The 17984-nt window shown below is 38.1% G+C and overlaps 1 protein-coding gene across 1 annotated transcript in view; it reads right to left on the bottom strand.

The window, feature by feature from the left end:
- NLN (neurolysin) overlaps positions 1–17984 on the bottom strand; it is a 102464-nt gene that overhangs the window by 55804 nt on the left and 28676 nt on the right. Inside the window, exon 2 of the mRNA XM_043591304.1 lies at positions 3566–3825. Coding sequence (XP_043447239.1) covers positions 3566–3825 — 260 coding nt within the window. The remainder of the gene's footprint in view (positions 1–3565; positions 3826–17984) is intronic.

Below are 17984 nucleotides of genomic sequence, written 5' to 3'. Positions count from 1 at the left end.
TCCCCTTCCCCTCCTCCATAGTCTTCTGTTAAGTTTCTCAAGATCCATATATGAGTGAAAACATATGATATTTGTCTTTCTCTGCCTGGTTTATTTCACTTAGCATAATACCCTCCAGTTCCATCCATGTTGCTGCAAATGGCCAGAATTCATTCTTTTCATTGCCAAGTAGTATTCCCTTATATATATAAACCACATCTTCTTTATCCACTCGCCAGGTGATGGACATTTAAGCTCTTTCCATAATTTGGCTATTGTTGAAAGTGCTGCTATAAACATTGGGGTACATGTGCCCCTATGCATCAGCATTCCTGTATCCTTTGGGTAGATTCCTAGCAGTGGTATTGCTGGGTCATAGGGTAGTTCTACTTTTAATTTTTTGAGGAACCTCCACACTGTTTTCCAGAGAAAAGCAGACCAATTTAGTTGGGGTGGGGGAAGTTTATTTAAAATAGAAATTCCTAACTTTCACTACAGATTCTTTAGAGAATCTAGTCAAAGTTATGGACCCTCCCCGAAATGCAAACGTTCATACAAGCATAAAAGTTCCATACAATTTTAGAAGATTCCCAGAAATCTCAGTGGACACATCCAGTGAACAGTTGAATAATGGGACTATTCCTATTAAATGATGGTGGTAACGAACTGCTCTAATTTTCACATATTAAAATTCTTTCTTGGGTTTTTAATACATTTGTATTGTGACTTTCATCGGGCAAAAATCTGATGTCAGTGAAATGACCCCAACTACAGAAAAAATAAGTATGGTTTATTTTTTTTTGTTTTTATTTATTTTAAAAAAATTTTTAATGTTTATTTAATTTTGAGAGAGAGAGAGAGAGAGAGAGAGAGAGAGAGAGAGAATGAGGAGGGGAGGGGCACAGAGAGGGAGACATAGAATCGGAAGCAGGCTCCAGGCTCTGAGGTGTTAGTACAGAGCCTGATACAGGGCTCAAATTCACGAACCATGAGATTATGACTTGAGCTGAAGTTGTATGCTTAACCACTGAGCCACCCAGGCATCTCCTTATTTATTTTTGACAGAGAGACAGAGAGAAGAGGGAGGGGAAAGTCAGAGAGAGAGAGAGAGAGAGAGAGAGAGAGAGAGAGAATCCCAAGCAGGCTCCGTGCTGACAGTGAGGATCTTGACATGGGGCTCTAACCCATGAACAATGAGATTGTGACCTGAGCCAAAATCAAAAGTTGCACGCTTAACCGACTGAGCCAGCTAGGCAACACAAAACGAGTATGGTTTATAGGAACGGTGTGGCTATACTGTGACAATGAATACACTTTTATTAGCTTTAGTACTTTGAAGGTATTGTAAACAGGTAAAACTTCCACATATGATACATGGTAGACAGTAGAGCTATCCTTTCCATACCAAGAAACTATCCAGTTAAACAAGCTACCTCACTCATATCAGTCCTCTTAAAACAGTGCTATAAAGCTGTAAAAAGAAAAATCACCTCAAATATCTGCATAAATTCATAACATGTGGTTTAAAAAGTCTAATTAAATAATTATTCTATAAGGATTTGATTTAATATACACTTTCATGTTCCTTGATTAAAGAATGGAACAGAATTAAAGTTTCATAGACGTAGCACCTGTTTAAGTGATAGAGTTAACTATATAGGTATAATTTCTATTTACTTTTTAAAATTAAGTCAAGGAGATATTAAGAAAAAATCAAATTGCTCAAGAACTAAAATGAGCAGAACAAAATGCAGGAGCCTAAAACTGGAAACATATTCTTAAACAAACAATAATACTAAAAACCATTTCCTTCCTTACTTTGCCACAAAGACCTAAACCAGACTTATGCTCTTACTGCCAAACTATAAACAATATTGGACACCAGTCAAATGAGGTTTTAACAGTTACTGCAGGAGGCAGAATGAGCTCTGAGAACAAATATAGATAAGATAAAGTTGGTCTTTAAAAATCTCCTAAACTCAAAAATTTTTAGGATTAACTTACAGAGGTAAATTTATGAGAGAGCAAGGACTTCTGAAAACTAAAAGTATATTTAAAAGATGCATTACTGGGGGATGCCTGGGTGGCTCAGTCGGTTAAACGTCTGACTTCGACTCAGGTCATAATCTCACGGTTTCTGAGTTTGAGCCCCGTGTTGGGCTCTGTGCTGACAGCTCAGAGCCTGAAGTCTGCTTTGTATTCTGCATCTCCCTCTCTCTCTCCCCCTCCCTCACTTATGCTCTTTCTCTGTCTCAAAAATAATAAATAAACATTAAAAAAAATTAAAGATGTATTATTGGAAAAGCAGCAGACTTTAAGATAATTTTTAAAAGGATTTTGGTTTTTTTCCCCACTGATTTTTATATTTGTTAAATGCATAATTCACCAGGCTGGCACACCATGTTGGCCATATGTGATTGAAGAAGAAATGAGTCTCTGAACCAAGGACAAACCACATATAGCAAGGGAGACACACAAAATATTGCCTTCTGGGAAAACTCTGCCAAACGCGAACCAACTCCATCCCTTTGAGTTTGACTAACGAGACCCACCAGGTCTTTTTTATTTAGTAGTTTAAACTCAGGACTTTTATCCAGATTTAGTGGCCATTAATGAGAGTGAAGCAGCTGGTGGGAAGAGGCAGAAACTGAAACAGAAGAGGTAAGAGAGTCCCTATTAAGGTGGGGCATAGGGTAGGGAATTCTTGGTGTTGAGGGGTTGGTGAGGGTTAAGAGATGACTAGGTCACTAGGGCTGTACAGGATTCTGGACAACCTTCCAAATTCCAGAATACATACAAATGTTTATGATATTCCGATAACTTACGTTCTTACAAAACCTGGATAGCCAAGGTTGTTTAGCCATAACTATATCACAGAATATGTCTAACCCTTAGGGGCAATTGGAGTGAATCCCCATTCCTTTAACTCAAAGGGCCTAATACTTATATTATAGAAATAATGTATTTTAAGTATATGAAATATGCAAAATAGAGAAAGGCATAGAGAGTAAATTTTAAAAAATCAAGCATAAATCCAATACCTAAGAAATAAGCTACTAGTAAAATTTTCTTCTGGTTTTCGTCTCTGTATTTTTTTTCTATGTTAAGAAATGCTGTTCCTCAACATGATTATGGCGACATAGTGTTGCAGAGCCTGAGCATACCATTACGTGGTCTTTCTATATGCTGGATGGCACCCAGGAGTTGTTTCCAAGGTTCTGCTACGACAGAGTACCTGTTTATACATAAATTTGTACATAATTTTTCCTGTATCTGATAATTTATTTAGATTAAATGCTTAGGTGTGGAACTGCTGGGCTAGGGTATGAACTTCTTAAGAGTTTTGATATATTATGCCAAAATACTCTCCAGAAAGCAGATGTAATGAGATTGTACATTTTGTAGCACCACTGCCAAAATAATAAAACATTTTAATTTTATTTAATTGAATACTAAGCAATTAGTTAATCATTATGGAAAAATCAATGTCTTGTAAAACTGGAAAATGATTGCCAACACAGAAAGCATAAAATGGTTTATGATGCCTACAAAATGAAATATCGATGGGCATCTGCATGCTACTCACCTATATACTTCACTTCGACATCTGCCAGTGCCTGCAAACAGTTCTCGTAAGTTACTTCCTCAATGTCAAGCATTCCAATAGCATCGTACACCTGTTTGGTCTGCACAATGAGCTCCTCAGTTCTTGTTTTAATTTGCTCTGGTGAAAGATCCCATCTTAAGACATTTCTGCCAGCTACAGTATAGGAAGACATTGCCTGAAGAGAAGACATCACTTCTCTTCCTAAAGTCATTCTGAATAAAATCCTGGAACCACCAACTCTGAAAAGAAACAGAAAAAGAATAAAAATTAGACATCTGTTGGTCCAAAGCCAATACACAAATGTATACTGTCTAATTATATTAAAAAGAACTTTTTAATAAAATTGAGCAAGTCTCTTTCAGGTGAACACATAAGCACAAAATTAAATGCATTTGTTTTTTTTCCCTTGAATGTAGATTTAATGAAATTAGTACTTACCAAACACTGAATTGGTCACGTAATTAAGTCATGGTGAGAAATGAAATTAGGTGTCAAAGACATAATAACTGTCCTTTATAAATTAAACCAGTAATCTTTCTTATATAAATGTTTTTCTGGTGCTGGGGCATCTGGCTGGCTCAGTCAAAAGACCATGTAACTCTTGATCCTGTGGTTCTATGTTCAAGCCCCACGTTGGATGTAGAGATTACTTAAAAAACCAAAATCTTAAAAAAAAATAAAAATTAGGGACACCTGGGTGACTCAGTTGGTTAAGTGTGCTTCAGCTCAGGTCATGATCTCGTTGTTTGTGGGTTTGAGCCCTACATCGGGCTCTGTGCTGACATCTCGGAGCCTGGAGCCTGCTTCGGATTCTGTGTATCCCTTTCTCTGCCCCTCGCCCACTCTCTCTCTTTCTCTGTCAAAAATGAATAAATGTTAAAAAAATTTTAATTAAGAAAAAATTAAAATTAAAATAAAAAAAGTTATTTCCTGTGTCAACATCTACTACAATGTTTCAAAACGTTTTTATAATGAACAGCATGTAAAAAAATGTTTTTTTACCAAAATTTCACACAAATAAACTATGAAAATTTGAATTTAAGGTTTGGGAAATAAACTCTGGTATTGCTATGGCGTTATTCTAAAAGACAAAAGAAATTAAGATAACAATCCTTTACCTCCCTGAAAACCTCAAACTAATAATTGATGCCATATGTGTGTATATATGTACTATATATCATGCAATATAATTTTAGAACTTATAAATAAAAATATTATAGTTAATGGCTAACATTTGTTGTGTGTTTAGGCACTGTACTAAATGCTTGCCATTTATTCACTTAGTCCTCAAAACAAAACTATGAGGCAGATACTGTAGTTATTCTCATTTTACTAAAGAGGAAACTAAAACACAGGAAAGTTAAGTAACTTGTCCAAAGTCACATAGCTGGTTATATGGTGTGAGCTAGGATTAAAAACCAGACGGAGATAATAGAGATCCAGAACTCACACTCTTCTTTTTTTTTTAATTTTTTTTTCAACGTTTTTATTTATTTTTGGGACAGAGAGAGACAGAGCATGAACGGGGGAGGGGCAGAGAGAGAGGGAGACACAGAATCGGAAACAGGCTCCAGGCTCTGAGCCATCAGCCCAGAGCCCGACGCGGGGCTCAAACTCACGGACCGCAAGATCGTGACCTGGCTGAAGTCGGACGCTTAACCGACTGTGCCACCCAGGCGCCCCTGGAACTCACACTCTTAACTGCTACGATAAACTTCAATCCTATTATCTTACAAGACCCCAAAACAACCCTATGAGGTAGGCAGTGCATTATTCCCTTTTTAATGATGAGGCAGTTGAGGCTCAGAGAGGCTAATGACTTATTTAAGGTCATTCACTTAACAAATACTTATGAGCATATATTGTCTGGTCATTGTGACAGGCATCAAGGATAAACAGGCAAACTTACTAAGATTCTGCTATTATTGTGGAGAGACAAATTGATAAAGGAACTATTATTCTATATTGAGGTGAGTGAGACGACAGGTATAAGCAGAGGGAACTCTGAAAGATCTCAGAAGGAACTTTTCTTGGAAGATTTTACAGAGGCAACAAGGAGCAAGCCAACATCTGGACTACATCCAGAAATTATCTAAATGCCAAAAGCTGTAAGGAGAGAGAACTCTGATAAGGTCAGTAAGGACTACAGAATATGAAGAGCCTGGGGAATCAATAAAGAGTTCAACCTGAAGTCCGTGAGAGAGCCACTGAAGGGTTTTAACAAGGTAAGAGATGAAATAAGGTATACATTTTAGAGAAATTTCCCAAATCAAAGTGAGTTGAAAGGTTTGGGAAAGAGAGATTATACTAGAGGAAAGCTATTCCTGTAACTGGAACATACTATCATGGTATACTGAATTAGGAAAAGGGGGGAACTGGAGTGACTTAAAAGATATTCAGGAAGTAGCATCAGTATGACTTGGTACTTGGTATAAGGGTGGAGGGTGAGAAAGTCAAGGATGTTGTCCAAGATTCCTGTAATTGGATGTATGGATGGTGGTAACATCATTAAAATAGGCAATGTAGAAAGAGGAGGAGGTTTTTTGGAGAGGGGGAAGAGATATTCAATTTTGGACATGCCAAGTTTGAAGTGGTGTGGCACATTTAAATGGAATTCATTAATATGAGATGGTAATTGGAGTTAGAGGAATGGTTGAACTGGCCCAAGGTAGTTTGCAGATTAAGAACAGAACTGAGCCCTAACTCTAGTTTAATCATGGAGATAAAGGAAAACCAAACCAGAATGGATTTAGGAAGCTGTGAAAAGTAAGCAGAAAAAAAGGGAGGGAGGGGTGCCTGGCTGGCTGGGTTGGTAGAGCATTCAACTCTCAATCTCAAGGTCGAGTGTTTAAGCCCCACCCTGGGCGTGGAGCCTACTTAAAAAAAAAAAAAAAAAAAAAAGAGGGAGTAAATAACTACCAAATGTACAAATCTCAAGAAAGATGGAAGAGTCTGTTAAATTTAGCAACAGGAATGTCATTGATGATTCTGGCAAGAGTAGTGTCAGCGGGATGGTGGGGTGGAGGTCAGACTACAATGATTGAGGGATAGGAAGAAGGTAAAGAACTGTAGAGTACATCTAAGTGATTCTCTAGAGTTGGATATATTTTACTTATTTTTTTATTTTTTTATTTTTGGGAGAGTGCAAATGGGGGAGTGGCGGAGATAGGGGAACAGAGGTTCCCAAGCGGGCTCAGTGCTGACAGGCTGACTGCAGTGAGCTGGATGTGGGGCTCAAACTCACAAACCAAGAGATCATGACTTGAGCAGAAGTCAAACACTCAAGTGACTGAGCCACCCAGGTGCCCCAAGTTGGATGTGTTTTAGATAAGAAAAGAGATTGCAGTCTCAGTAAAATCAATAAAACAGGTAAAGTGGGAGTAGTTAGGTTGTAGTAAAAAAGTGTGGGTTTGAATTTAAGAATTCAAAGGTTAAGCAGTCTGATACGATTCAGGACATTTTTCCAGAAGTGGATGGTTGATATAAATGAGTTGAAGAATGCAATCTAGTATTGGATAAATTGTTTATGTGAACACTGGAGTCAGCAGCTTGACAGCTGGGCCTGGGAATAGAAAGGAAGACTGAGCCAGAAACCAAAGTCTTCAAAGAATGGAGAAGACCAACCAGGTATCTGGTGGAGGACATCATGAGCAGGGTATAGAATGATAAAACCAGATTATGAGCCTTGAAGGTGTTTATACAATGGTGAAGAAGTATTGGTCTGGGAGCATAAGTGAGGGCAAGGCAGGAGCTGGCAAACAAAGAAGATGTGGTCTTTCCTCTTTACTTTGTGATATATGGGGTGTGAAAGAGAGGGATATAGAGAAAATATTTTCCCCAGGGTTGAGTGGATTTCAGTAATGGTTACTAGAAGAAAAGACAATCCAGAGAGTATCAAAAGGGGAGGAGTTTGTTGACTACAGGACAAGGGTTCCAGAAATAACAAGGCAGAAGTCTAAGAGTAGAATAGATAGCTAAATATGGTTCATTGTCCAGCCATTCACTGCCTCCCTCTAAGTCTATGCACATATTTCTTCCTAGTACCCATGCACACCACGACTACCACACCCCCTGCCATGTCCAGGATCTGTGAAGGTGGCTGCCCCTACCCTCAAACTCCTGTGAGAGAAACAGGTCTTATTTCCACTGTGTGTGACCAAGCAAGCTTGTGTTCTTGACTGCAGCTGGCATCCACCTTATGTAGAACCGGACTTAGGATGAAATAAACACTGTGAACAGAAGAATAAAGGAAGGAAAGCAAATATTTACTGACATCACCCTTATAACAGTTAATTCTGAAACCTGACCTAGACCTATTTTCCAGTTATATTTAAGCCAGCTTGAATGCAGTTTTATGTTATTTGTTTCATAGAGGATCCGAACTGATAAAGGAATGAAAACTGGTAAAGGAATGAGCACATACATGCAAAAGTATGAAGGTCACAACAAGAAATGATGGATGATTGGAGGGTTTCATATGCTTGGTGGTGGCTGAAATTAACAGGGATGCAAAGTTCAGTGTGTGGAGCTGGCTGAAAATGTCTAAAATAATTATTTCCACAATCTCTTATGGATACACAGAACTGAAGCCTCGAGGAGCAGTGAGACATCACCACTACTGACTGGGTTTCTGAGGAAGTTCTAGTATAAGTGAAGAGGTTGGCCATGGGATTACTGACATAATGACCAGCAAGTGGACTGATGACTGAAACACAAGACTTTGGTAGCTAATCACCTGTTCTTTTCACAACTCTTCTGAGTACAAACCAATTATTACAGACAACTTTTCATTACTGTTAAACACCTTTAAGAGAAAATTACCTCAAACATTTACTGATAAGATGAACCTCCACTGGTTTTCCTTTATTTCCTAACATTTACCTCAAGGTTGAGTGTTTGGTTACAGCATACCTGATTTTAACTCAGTGAAACTGGTGAAGGTATCAGAACCTCCACCCTGGCTGAACAGATACACCCATAATCACCCTTGTACAGTTTCTGTTGCAATTCATGAAAAACTACCACTTTCTTGAAGTGATACTATTCCCCAAATACAGGGAGGGTAAAAAGAAAGGAAGAAAATTTAGAAACCATAGTTTTATGTGTCAAAAGAACACATTAAATTTTGTGTCATACTTTCTTCTTACCTTCTGGGATTTTATCTTAATTTCTTTCAGGATTTACAATTCTTGTTACCAAAGCAAAGGAGAATGAAGGATTCCCTCCTATTTCTAACTAAAACATTTTGATCTAGGGGCACCTGGGTGGCTCAGTTAAGTGTCCGACTCTTGGTATCAGCTCAGTTCATGATCCCATGGTTTTTGAGATTGAGTCCCGCATCAGGTTCTGTGCTGACAGTGCAGAGTCTGTTTAGGATTCTCTCTCTTCCTCCTCTCTCCCCCTCCCCTGCTTGTGCACGCATCCGCTCTCACAATAAATATTTTCAAAAAGAAAGAAAACTGCCTTTTTTAAAAAAATTAAAATATTTTGATCTACTGGGAATTTTTCTATCTGCATTCTCTCTGCTTTTCCTCTTATATCATCATTTTGCGGAGTATCTTTATTCCCCTTTGTTATGACTTCAAATTCATTCAATACTTCAGGTGCTGGTACATTTATCTTTTCTCCCCCTTCAGTGCCTCTGCAGCCCTGGAGAACTGCACCTGTGTGGAGAAACCAGTGCACCTGCAATCACTCTAGCAAATATGATTATACCCTTGGGAATGGATTTTTCTAGTCACTTTTTGCAACCAAGAAGTACAAAAGTTGAAAACAGGCAATACTATGTGATTCTGTCTTCTCTACAGGAGTTAATACATGCAATTATTTGAAAATGAGAATCTAGATTAAATTTGAGATTTCTACTGTCTAATTAAACACTAGTTTTTTTCTTTCCCTAAACTTTCAGGCTCTATTATTTCTGTCCCAGCCACACCTTCTTCATTGTTTCTTTTCTCTTTAAAACACTTTCAACACAAAACTCTGAAACTTCTAAGAAATAATACAGAATAATATAACAGCATTGACAGGAAGGCATATTTGTTAGGTTTGATGTTTCCTGTGTCCAGCAAACAAATGAAGTACTCAGGCAAAAAAAATCAAGTGGTGTGGATTTTGACATAGATCACCAGACTGCAAAGCTGCATTTGGAAAAATGAGCATGCCACAATTATACTGAGTTAAAACTTTTGCAAAACATTTTATAGAATATACTTTCAGAAATTTTCTGACCTACTGGCATAAAGGCCTCCATTTCCTCCTATGAAGTCTTCTTTGACCATTCAAATTCATCCAAATCTGAGCTTCTATCACCTTTTACCTATGCCATTCATTTTAGGTATTTAAATTACTGTCATCCATCTGTTCAGTTGGTTTGACTCATACTCTAAATTAGACGAGGGCTTTCTCAAGCACAATAACCATTGTGTCTTCTTTTGTCAAAATCCTCAACTCTAACACACTGCACACTGCTGAGCACATAGTAGATGCTGTGTACTTGAAGTGAGATGGGATTGATATGGCTAAAATACTACAGCAACAGCATCGTACATCAACATCACAAATAAATATCCATGCAGGGAAATGTGTTTTATTAGAGCCAAGACTTGAGTGAAGACCATTATGCAAAATATCCTAACTTCTTTTCCCTACAATTTACATTTTATACATTCTTTCTGGTGGTTGCATAGCATTTCCTGAAACTTGTCCCAATTCTTCAAAATACTTGGCAAATATTCCTAGTATTTACTTTAGAACTAATCTTTCTTTACAAGCTGCTGTTGAGGACTTCAATGCCCCCAGACTGGAATTATCTTTTCTTTATTTACTTTGAGAGAGAGAGAGAGAGAGAGAGAGAGAGAGAGAGGGAGGGAGAGAGAGCAAGCAAGCACAAGCTGGGGAGGGCAGAAAGAGATGAAGAGACAGAGAATCCCAAGCAGGCCTGATGCGGAACCTGAACTCAGAAACCACGAGATCATGACTTGAGTTGAAACCAAGAGTCGGACACTTAATCAACTGAGCCACTGCAGCTTTTGATCTCAACTCAGACCTCACCTTCTCCAGGAAGTCTTTTTGATTACCTCCAGCTGTTTTATTTTTTTCAATGTTTATTTTTTTTAAATGTTTATTTTTGAGAGAGAGGAAGAGTGAGAGACAGCGCATGCAGGGGAGGGGCAGAGAGACAGGGAGATGGAGAATTCCAAGCAGGCTCTGCACTGTCAGCACAGAGTATCATGTGAAGCTCAATCTCACGAACTGTGAGATCATGACCTGAGCTGAGATTAAGAGTTGGACGCTTAGCCAACTGAGCCACTGAGGTGCCCCAATAGGAATTATTCCTCTGTGCACCTACAGTACCCTAAACGTACACTGACCAAAGCACTTATCAGACTGAAGTGTATTCACCTATTGACTTGGCTATATGTCCAACAGACCTTAAGTGGAAACTGGTTTTTAGTGATACCTATAGACCCTGAACCTAACATAGTGTCCAAAAACTTCCACTTGACTTTGATCAAAAGGCCAAGAAGTGATTGACTTAAGGTTATTTAATACTTCTCTTCTATCTACATGTCCGATATACAAGTAGCTCCACCTGACAGTATTTAGCCTTCGTGGGGCATTTTATAAAGCCCTGACCTGCAATTAGAGATGATGCAGAATGGAAATAATGGCACATATTGGACTCAAGCATTCTGAATGTTGCTAATATTTTTTTCTTCTGAATGGACTGTTGCATTGGAGAAACAGATTCATGAGTAGTACTCAATAGTTAGTGAGCTCCATTTTGGGTACTTATAGCCCCCTAAAAAAGATAAGCATCTGGTATTTTAGTTACTAATGGTCCAGGCAACAGCTTTTTTATTTAAGGAACTTTCAATTTGGCTCAGGATAGAACTGCTTTACAAAAAAAGAATGTTATCGAATTAAATGCCTTAGGATAAGTCAACTTGTACCAGTAAAGAGAGACTCACATTCTTAGCCAAAATTGTTACTTTTGATGTTATTTAGCAGAATTGATGTCCAGAAAGACCCCTCTAGCTTGGTTACTGAGTTTACAAAAAATGTAATTAAGTGTGATAACCTCCTGAATCTCCACCAGTTCCCATGTTCTTTCTTAGTTTTAAAGAAAGATGTGTCTCCCTACTTATAGTCTTCGGTTTTTGCATCCTGCAAATGTCCCACCTGGTGTCTCTACTTCTTTGTCTTGTCACTAAGTCGTCCACATTATGTCACTAAAAGTTCTCTGGCAAAGCTCACTTTTACTCTTTCTTAGTCCTTCTTCCACTTTTCTGACCATTTCTTCTCAGTCTCCTTTGTTGGCTTCTCTTCCTGTACCCATTCAAAAAAGTTGGTGACTTCCATGATTCTACCCAGATGCCTAGCTAGAGGACCAGAACCCACAGACATCTCAAATGCAACATGTTCAAAATTTTTCTTTCTAATGAATTCCCAACCTCAGTTTACCAATCTTCATCGAGGCTCATAAGCTAGAAACTTGCCACACCTATGACTGATGTTATCATCATCACCCCTACTGTTTATGAAGAGCCTGCTAAAGTGCCGGCACCATATCAAGAGTTTACGTGACTTTTCTTAGTTAATTCTTCCAAGAAGCCAAGAGGCATATAGGGTCAGGGTCATACCGCAGGTGTGGAGCTGGGATTTAAAACTAGATGTGCTTACAAAGCCCATATTCTTAACTACCACGCCACACTCATGTTGCAACTGCATCCTAGACAAGGAAAATAGCAGATTTCTCACTAGTTGCACCTCTTTGATCTTCCGCCATGCTCGTAGTGGGGGAGAAAAGGCAGGTAAGGCACACACACTGACGTCACTTATCTGATCTGTTATCTGAAGGACTGCTACAAGGGCTGGGGACGAGTGCTCTACTTCAGCTTTCATCCAGCTCTGAAAAACAGGCCATGTAGGTATGGGCAGCTTGTAGTCACCCATTTCCAAAGATTAAAACAATTCAAACTGGGGCAACCTGATGGCTACCCTTTGCACCGGGTCTCACTCTTTTTCAGAGCCCTTTGATTAACTGTTCTTAGGTAAGTAGTAAACCACTTGAAAAAGTGTACTCCTAGGAAGCTGCAAACAATCTACATTTCACATAGATAAGGTTCAGCCAAGGCATTCTAAGAAAACTTTTATGCAACAAATGCTAGTTCTTAATTCCCTGTTAATTTTTCAGGTAAGTTACGTTGAGTTATTACTGTCATCTGTGACTATGCTTAGATTCCAGATTGTATTACCAAAAAAGGTTCATCATAAAGGGATGTGCCATGAAGTAAATTAATTGATTCAGTCATTCCTTTAATAAATACTTACTGAAGTTATGAAGGTATTGCCCTTTAGGAACTTACAGACTTGTGAACAAGACACAAAAGATTAGAACACAAGTCAGCAAATTTTATAGGAATAAACTGATGGGAAATTATTTATTTGTTTATGTAGAGACAGAGAGAATGTGAGTAGGGGAGAGGCATAGAGAGAGGGAGACAGAGAATCCCAAGCAGGCTCCATGCTGTCAGTGTGGATCCTATCACAGGGCGTATCTCACAAACCCTAAGATCATGACCTGAGCCGATATCAAGAGTTGGACGCTTAATCGACCGAGACATCCATGCGCCCCTAAACCGATGGGGAATTTAGAGGACAGAACAAATAACTGCCTTGGGGAAGTATTATCTTTCACTTTCCACACATACACATGTGCACGCGCACACACACACACAGCCTTAGATGTTGATTCTCCTCTTTCATTTCTATCCTTTGTATAAAATGTTTTATTATCATTCTTTTTAAAAAGTTTATTTGAGAGAGACAGAGACAGTGTGAGTGGGGGGAGGGGAGGGCAGGGGAGGGGAGGGAGAGGGAGGGAGGGAGGGAGGGGGAGAGAGAGAGAGAGAGAGAGAGAGAGAGAGAGAGAGAGAGAGAATGAATGAATCCCCAGCAGGCTCCACACTGTCAGCACAGAGCCCAATGCAGGGCTTGAACTCATGAAACCATGAGACCATGACCTGAGCCAAAATCAAGAGCCACTTAACTGACTGTGCCACCAGGTGCCCCTTATCATTCTTATTAGCTGTTACTAAATAGCTAACAGAACTGGTCTAGAGTATCATGCTTCCATTTTATTTCAACTAGCATTTGTAGAAGGTCTTCCAAGTATATTCAAGGAAATGTTACTAACATTAGCTACTTCTAACTTCTAAATGTCTTAGGTTCAATGTTTCTGGGTCTATGTGTCAATTGGATACTTACTCCATATGATCTGTATTAAAAATTTTTTAAATAAATGATACATATAAAGATTGCTTTGGTCTTTTTTTTAATCTATAAGGAAAAAAGCATAAATTTATAAGTTAAGCCCCTATATAGTACCTGGTACTCAGCAGATATTTATTGAATGAATTAAAATTTATATGAATATTGAATACCAGCCACATGTTGGCTGGAGAAAAACTAGGAAGGCTGACTGATCTGTTTCTCCCAGGTCAGGGGAGGAATGAAGACATTCTCCTTCTAATTCTACTAGAATATAAGTTCTTTGAGAACACAGCGCATGTCTTAGTCATATTTGTGTTTCTTAGCAAATGTGGAAGAATGTTCAATGCAAAGCACACATGTTGTTAACTGTTCAATCAGTGAGTTAGAAAAGTGATAAAAATCTAAATTTGTCCCAGAATAACTATTAAGTTCAGCCCGAGACACCAAGTAAATAAGGTAATAAAGCAATCAAGAGAAAGTGCCAAGACAATAAAATTCTTGAAGCAAAGTAATTAAGGGATATATCATAAAGATACTTTGAATCACGAATAGATTGTCTACAGAACATGCCAGTATACTTGGAAAGTCAAGTACACAATAAGACTGCTCTTGCTTCCACCTGCTGGTATGGGAAAGTAATTTTTTATATTACACAAAAAATGTTTAGCAGCTCTAGGAAAATCTTTATGGAAACACTGAACTTTCAAAGTGCTCTTGCCAAGGTAACACAGTACACTTCCCAAAAAAGCCCGTTCACAAAAAAGTATATATACCAAGGTCTCAGCCACAAATATTTTGAGTACAGAACAGAACTACCCTTAACATAGAGGCATTCCAGGGTCCTTTATTCTGAGTGTCCTCCAATGTCTAATAAAGCCAAAAGCAGTATCTATTTTCTTTCATTGTACAGTCCTGTTATTATACTCAAGTAGCATTTAAACTTGAGGACTAATGGTCACAGTAATTCACATGTGAAAAAATTGCAGATATAAATACACAATCACATAGAAATGAGTGGATGTATCACTGGTGAAACGTGATTAAGATTGGTGGATTGCATCAATTCCTTACTCAAACTGGGGAAAACTGTATGAAGTAGATATGGGACCATTCTGTGTTATTCCTCATAAGTGTATATATATCTGGATGTCAAAATTTAAAGTTTAAAAAAAAAAAGGTGGCTGTGAGACACCTGGGTGGCTCAGTCGGTTGAGCATCCGACTTCAGATCAGGTCATGATTTCACGGTTTGTGGGTTTGAGCCCCACATTGGACTCTGCACTGTCAGCACAGAGCCTGCTTGGGATCCTCACTCTCCCTCTCTCTCTGCCCCTCCCCTGCTCGCATTTTCTCTCTCAAAATAAATAAATTAATTAAAAAAAAAAAAGGGTAGCTGGGAGCTGTACACAGCACTTGTGGCTTCTTTAAAGGGAGGGAGAGTCAAGGTATGACTGGTTTTTCCAAAGTATAAAATCCATGACTCCATAAATACATGTATGAGTGAAGAAGGAAGAAGGAAGGAAGAAGGAAGGAAGGAAGGAAGAAGGAAGGAAGAAGGAAGGAAGGAAGGAAGGAAGGAAGGAAGGAGGAAGGAAGGAAGGAAGGAAGGAAGGAAGGAAGGAAGGAAGGAAGAAAAAACAATCTCTTATATAGGAGAACTCCAAATATTTGATGTAGATATTCCATTGCTCAAGAAGGTGAAGATTAACTTCTCTCCTACCTTGAGCGTGGGTTGCACTTAGTGACTTGCTTACAAAGAGGAAGGGCATGGAAAAGCAGAGGAAAGTAACTTTATGGTAGAGAAACCTGGCAAACAGTGAGATCAGTCATGTAGACATCGTGTACCCCTAAACATGACACGAAAATAAGGGCACTTTACCTCTGTAATCTTCTTCCCTGAAACCTATAACCTTAGTTTAACTATGAGAAAAACATCAGACAAACACAAATTGAGGGATATTGTACAAAATAGCTGTTGGTACAGCTCAGCACTGTCAAGGCTATTAAAAACAAAGACTGAATGATTCTCACAGCCCATGGGAGCCTGAGGAAGCATGCTGATTAAATATAATGTTGATCTCCTGAAAGGGATTCTGAAAGAGGAGGGAAATATGAGTGAAATCTGAGTAACATACAGAATTTAATGAATAGTAACAGACAAATATTGGTTCCTTAGTTGGTTCCATAGTAATATAAGATGTTAACAATAAGGGAAACTGGGTAAGGGATTTATGGTAACTCTCTGTACTATCTGGGCAACTTCCTATAAATCTGGAACTTTTCAAAAAAGAGAAGTTTATTTTTAAATAACACAAAAAATTTGATGACTAAAATGACCAGTGCAGCTATAAAGTTCCAATCTTGGTCTTACATAAAGAAAATAATACTATTTATTGTGGAGCCAGTGCCACATACAACCTCAGTCGTGTACAACTTCCTGTTAGAATTTTATATTATATATTATATTATATTATATATCATACCATACAAAATCTCCTCAGGAATGAATGATAATTCGGTTTGGTGAACTCTTTCTTAAAATGTTAATGATCCATTTTAAAAAAGAGAAAATGGAAATTTTGCGTTAGATTTTGGAATGTAATGGAAATAAGTTCTTATTCCCAAATTTCACTGTAAATAAATGAGAAGCGGCCTCTTCAAAGTAATTTTTTCCAAGAAATAGGAATTAAAATTAAAGATATTAGAAAGAGGGGTGCCTGGGTGGCTCAGACGGTTAAGGGCCTGACTCTAGATTTCAGCTCAGGTCATGATTGCATGGTTCATGAGATCGAGCCCCATGTCAGGCTCTGTACTGACAGTGTGAAGCCTGCTTACGACTCTCTCTCTCTCCCCTTCTCCCTACCCCCTGCCCCCACCGCCAAATAAATAAATAAATAAACAAACATTTAAAAAACTGTAAGAAATAAACTGCTTAAGGTCATAGGAAGAACTATGCGACACTAGAAATACTTGTACTATTGCTACTCTTGACAAATAGAACTTTTAGAGAAGGTTCAGATTACAAACTTGTAAGGAAGGAAATAGTAAAATTTCAGGTTTTGAAAAATAAGAAACAGAAGATATTAGTCTTTCTCCTAATGTTTTATATAGGACAAGAGGTTTAATATTTACAGGTTTTTTAAAAAATTTTTTTTTAACATTTATTTATTTTTGAGACAGAGAGAAACAGAGCATGAACAAGGGACGGCCAGAGAGAGAGGAAAACACAGAATCTGAACAGACTCCAGGCTCTGAGCTGTCAGTCAGCACAGAGCCTGACGCAGGGCTCGAACTCATGGACCGCGAGATCATGACCTGAGCCAAAGTCGGACGCTTAACTGACTGAGCCACCCAGGTGCCCTATTTACAGGTTTTAAATGTGCTATAAATGAACATGAAAAGATTTCTCTTCTTAAATCCTTGAACTAACTTAAGTAAAGCCACCTGCAAATTAAAGCATCTGAAATCAAATGCTGTGTCACAAATGAAATGAAGGCTTCCATAATAATTCATTAGTAAATGGCCTACCCACACTCATGGAAAACCGCAATTCAAAAAAGACATTCTACTTTTATTTTTCTCTAGGAGGATGAATAAATTGCTTCTGGCACATTTAATTGGTGTTTGGGGTATACTTTTCAGAATTGAAATCCCCACTAAATTACTCAGGAGAGAGACTTTTCTCCACAGTACATTACTTAATACTTGGGCTTTTTTTGGGGGGGTGGTGGTGATCTACAGATGGATATTTTGTTGAATGAATAAGGATGGCTAAATATTTATGCTAGGCCTAGCTAACAACTAGTTTGCTCTTCTTTTTAAACAATGGTTCAGCCACAAAGGGGTATTCATTTTTTTTTTTTACATGTGACAATGGTATTGTGATTATGTATCTTAGAAAAAGAATTTATCTTTTAGAGTTATATATAGAAATACTTATGACTAAAGTAATATAGTGCTAGAAAATATTTTAAAATAATTGGAGGAAGAAGTATATGAAAAGCAATTAACCATTAGCTGACAATTTCGAAGCATGGTGAGGGAGGTTCATTTACCAATTTCTGACTTTGGTTTATGATTGAAAATTTACATAATAAAAAAATTAGTAACTTTTCATGTGC

Source organism: Prionailurus bengalensis, chromosome A1 (genome assembly GCF_016509475.1).
Source record: "Prionailurus bengalensis isolate Pbe53 chromosome A1, Fcat_Pben_1.1_paternal_pri, whole genome shotgun sequence".
Taxonomy (NCBI): Eukaryota; Metazoa; Chordata; class Mammalia; order Carnivora; family Felidae; genus Prionailurus; species Prionailurus bengalensis.
This window is presented reverse-complemented; position numbering and strand designations above follow the sequence as displayed.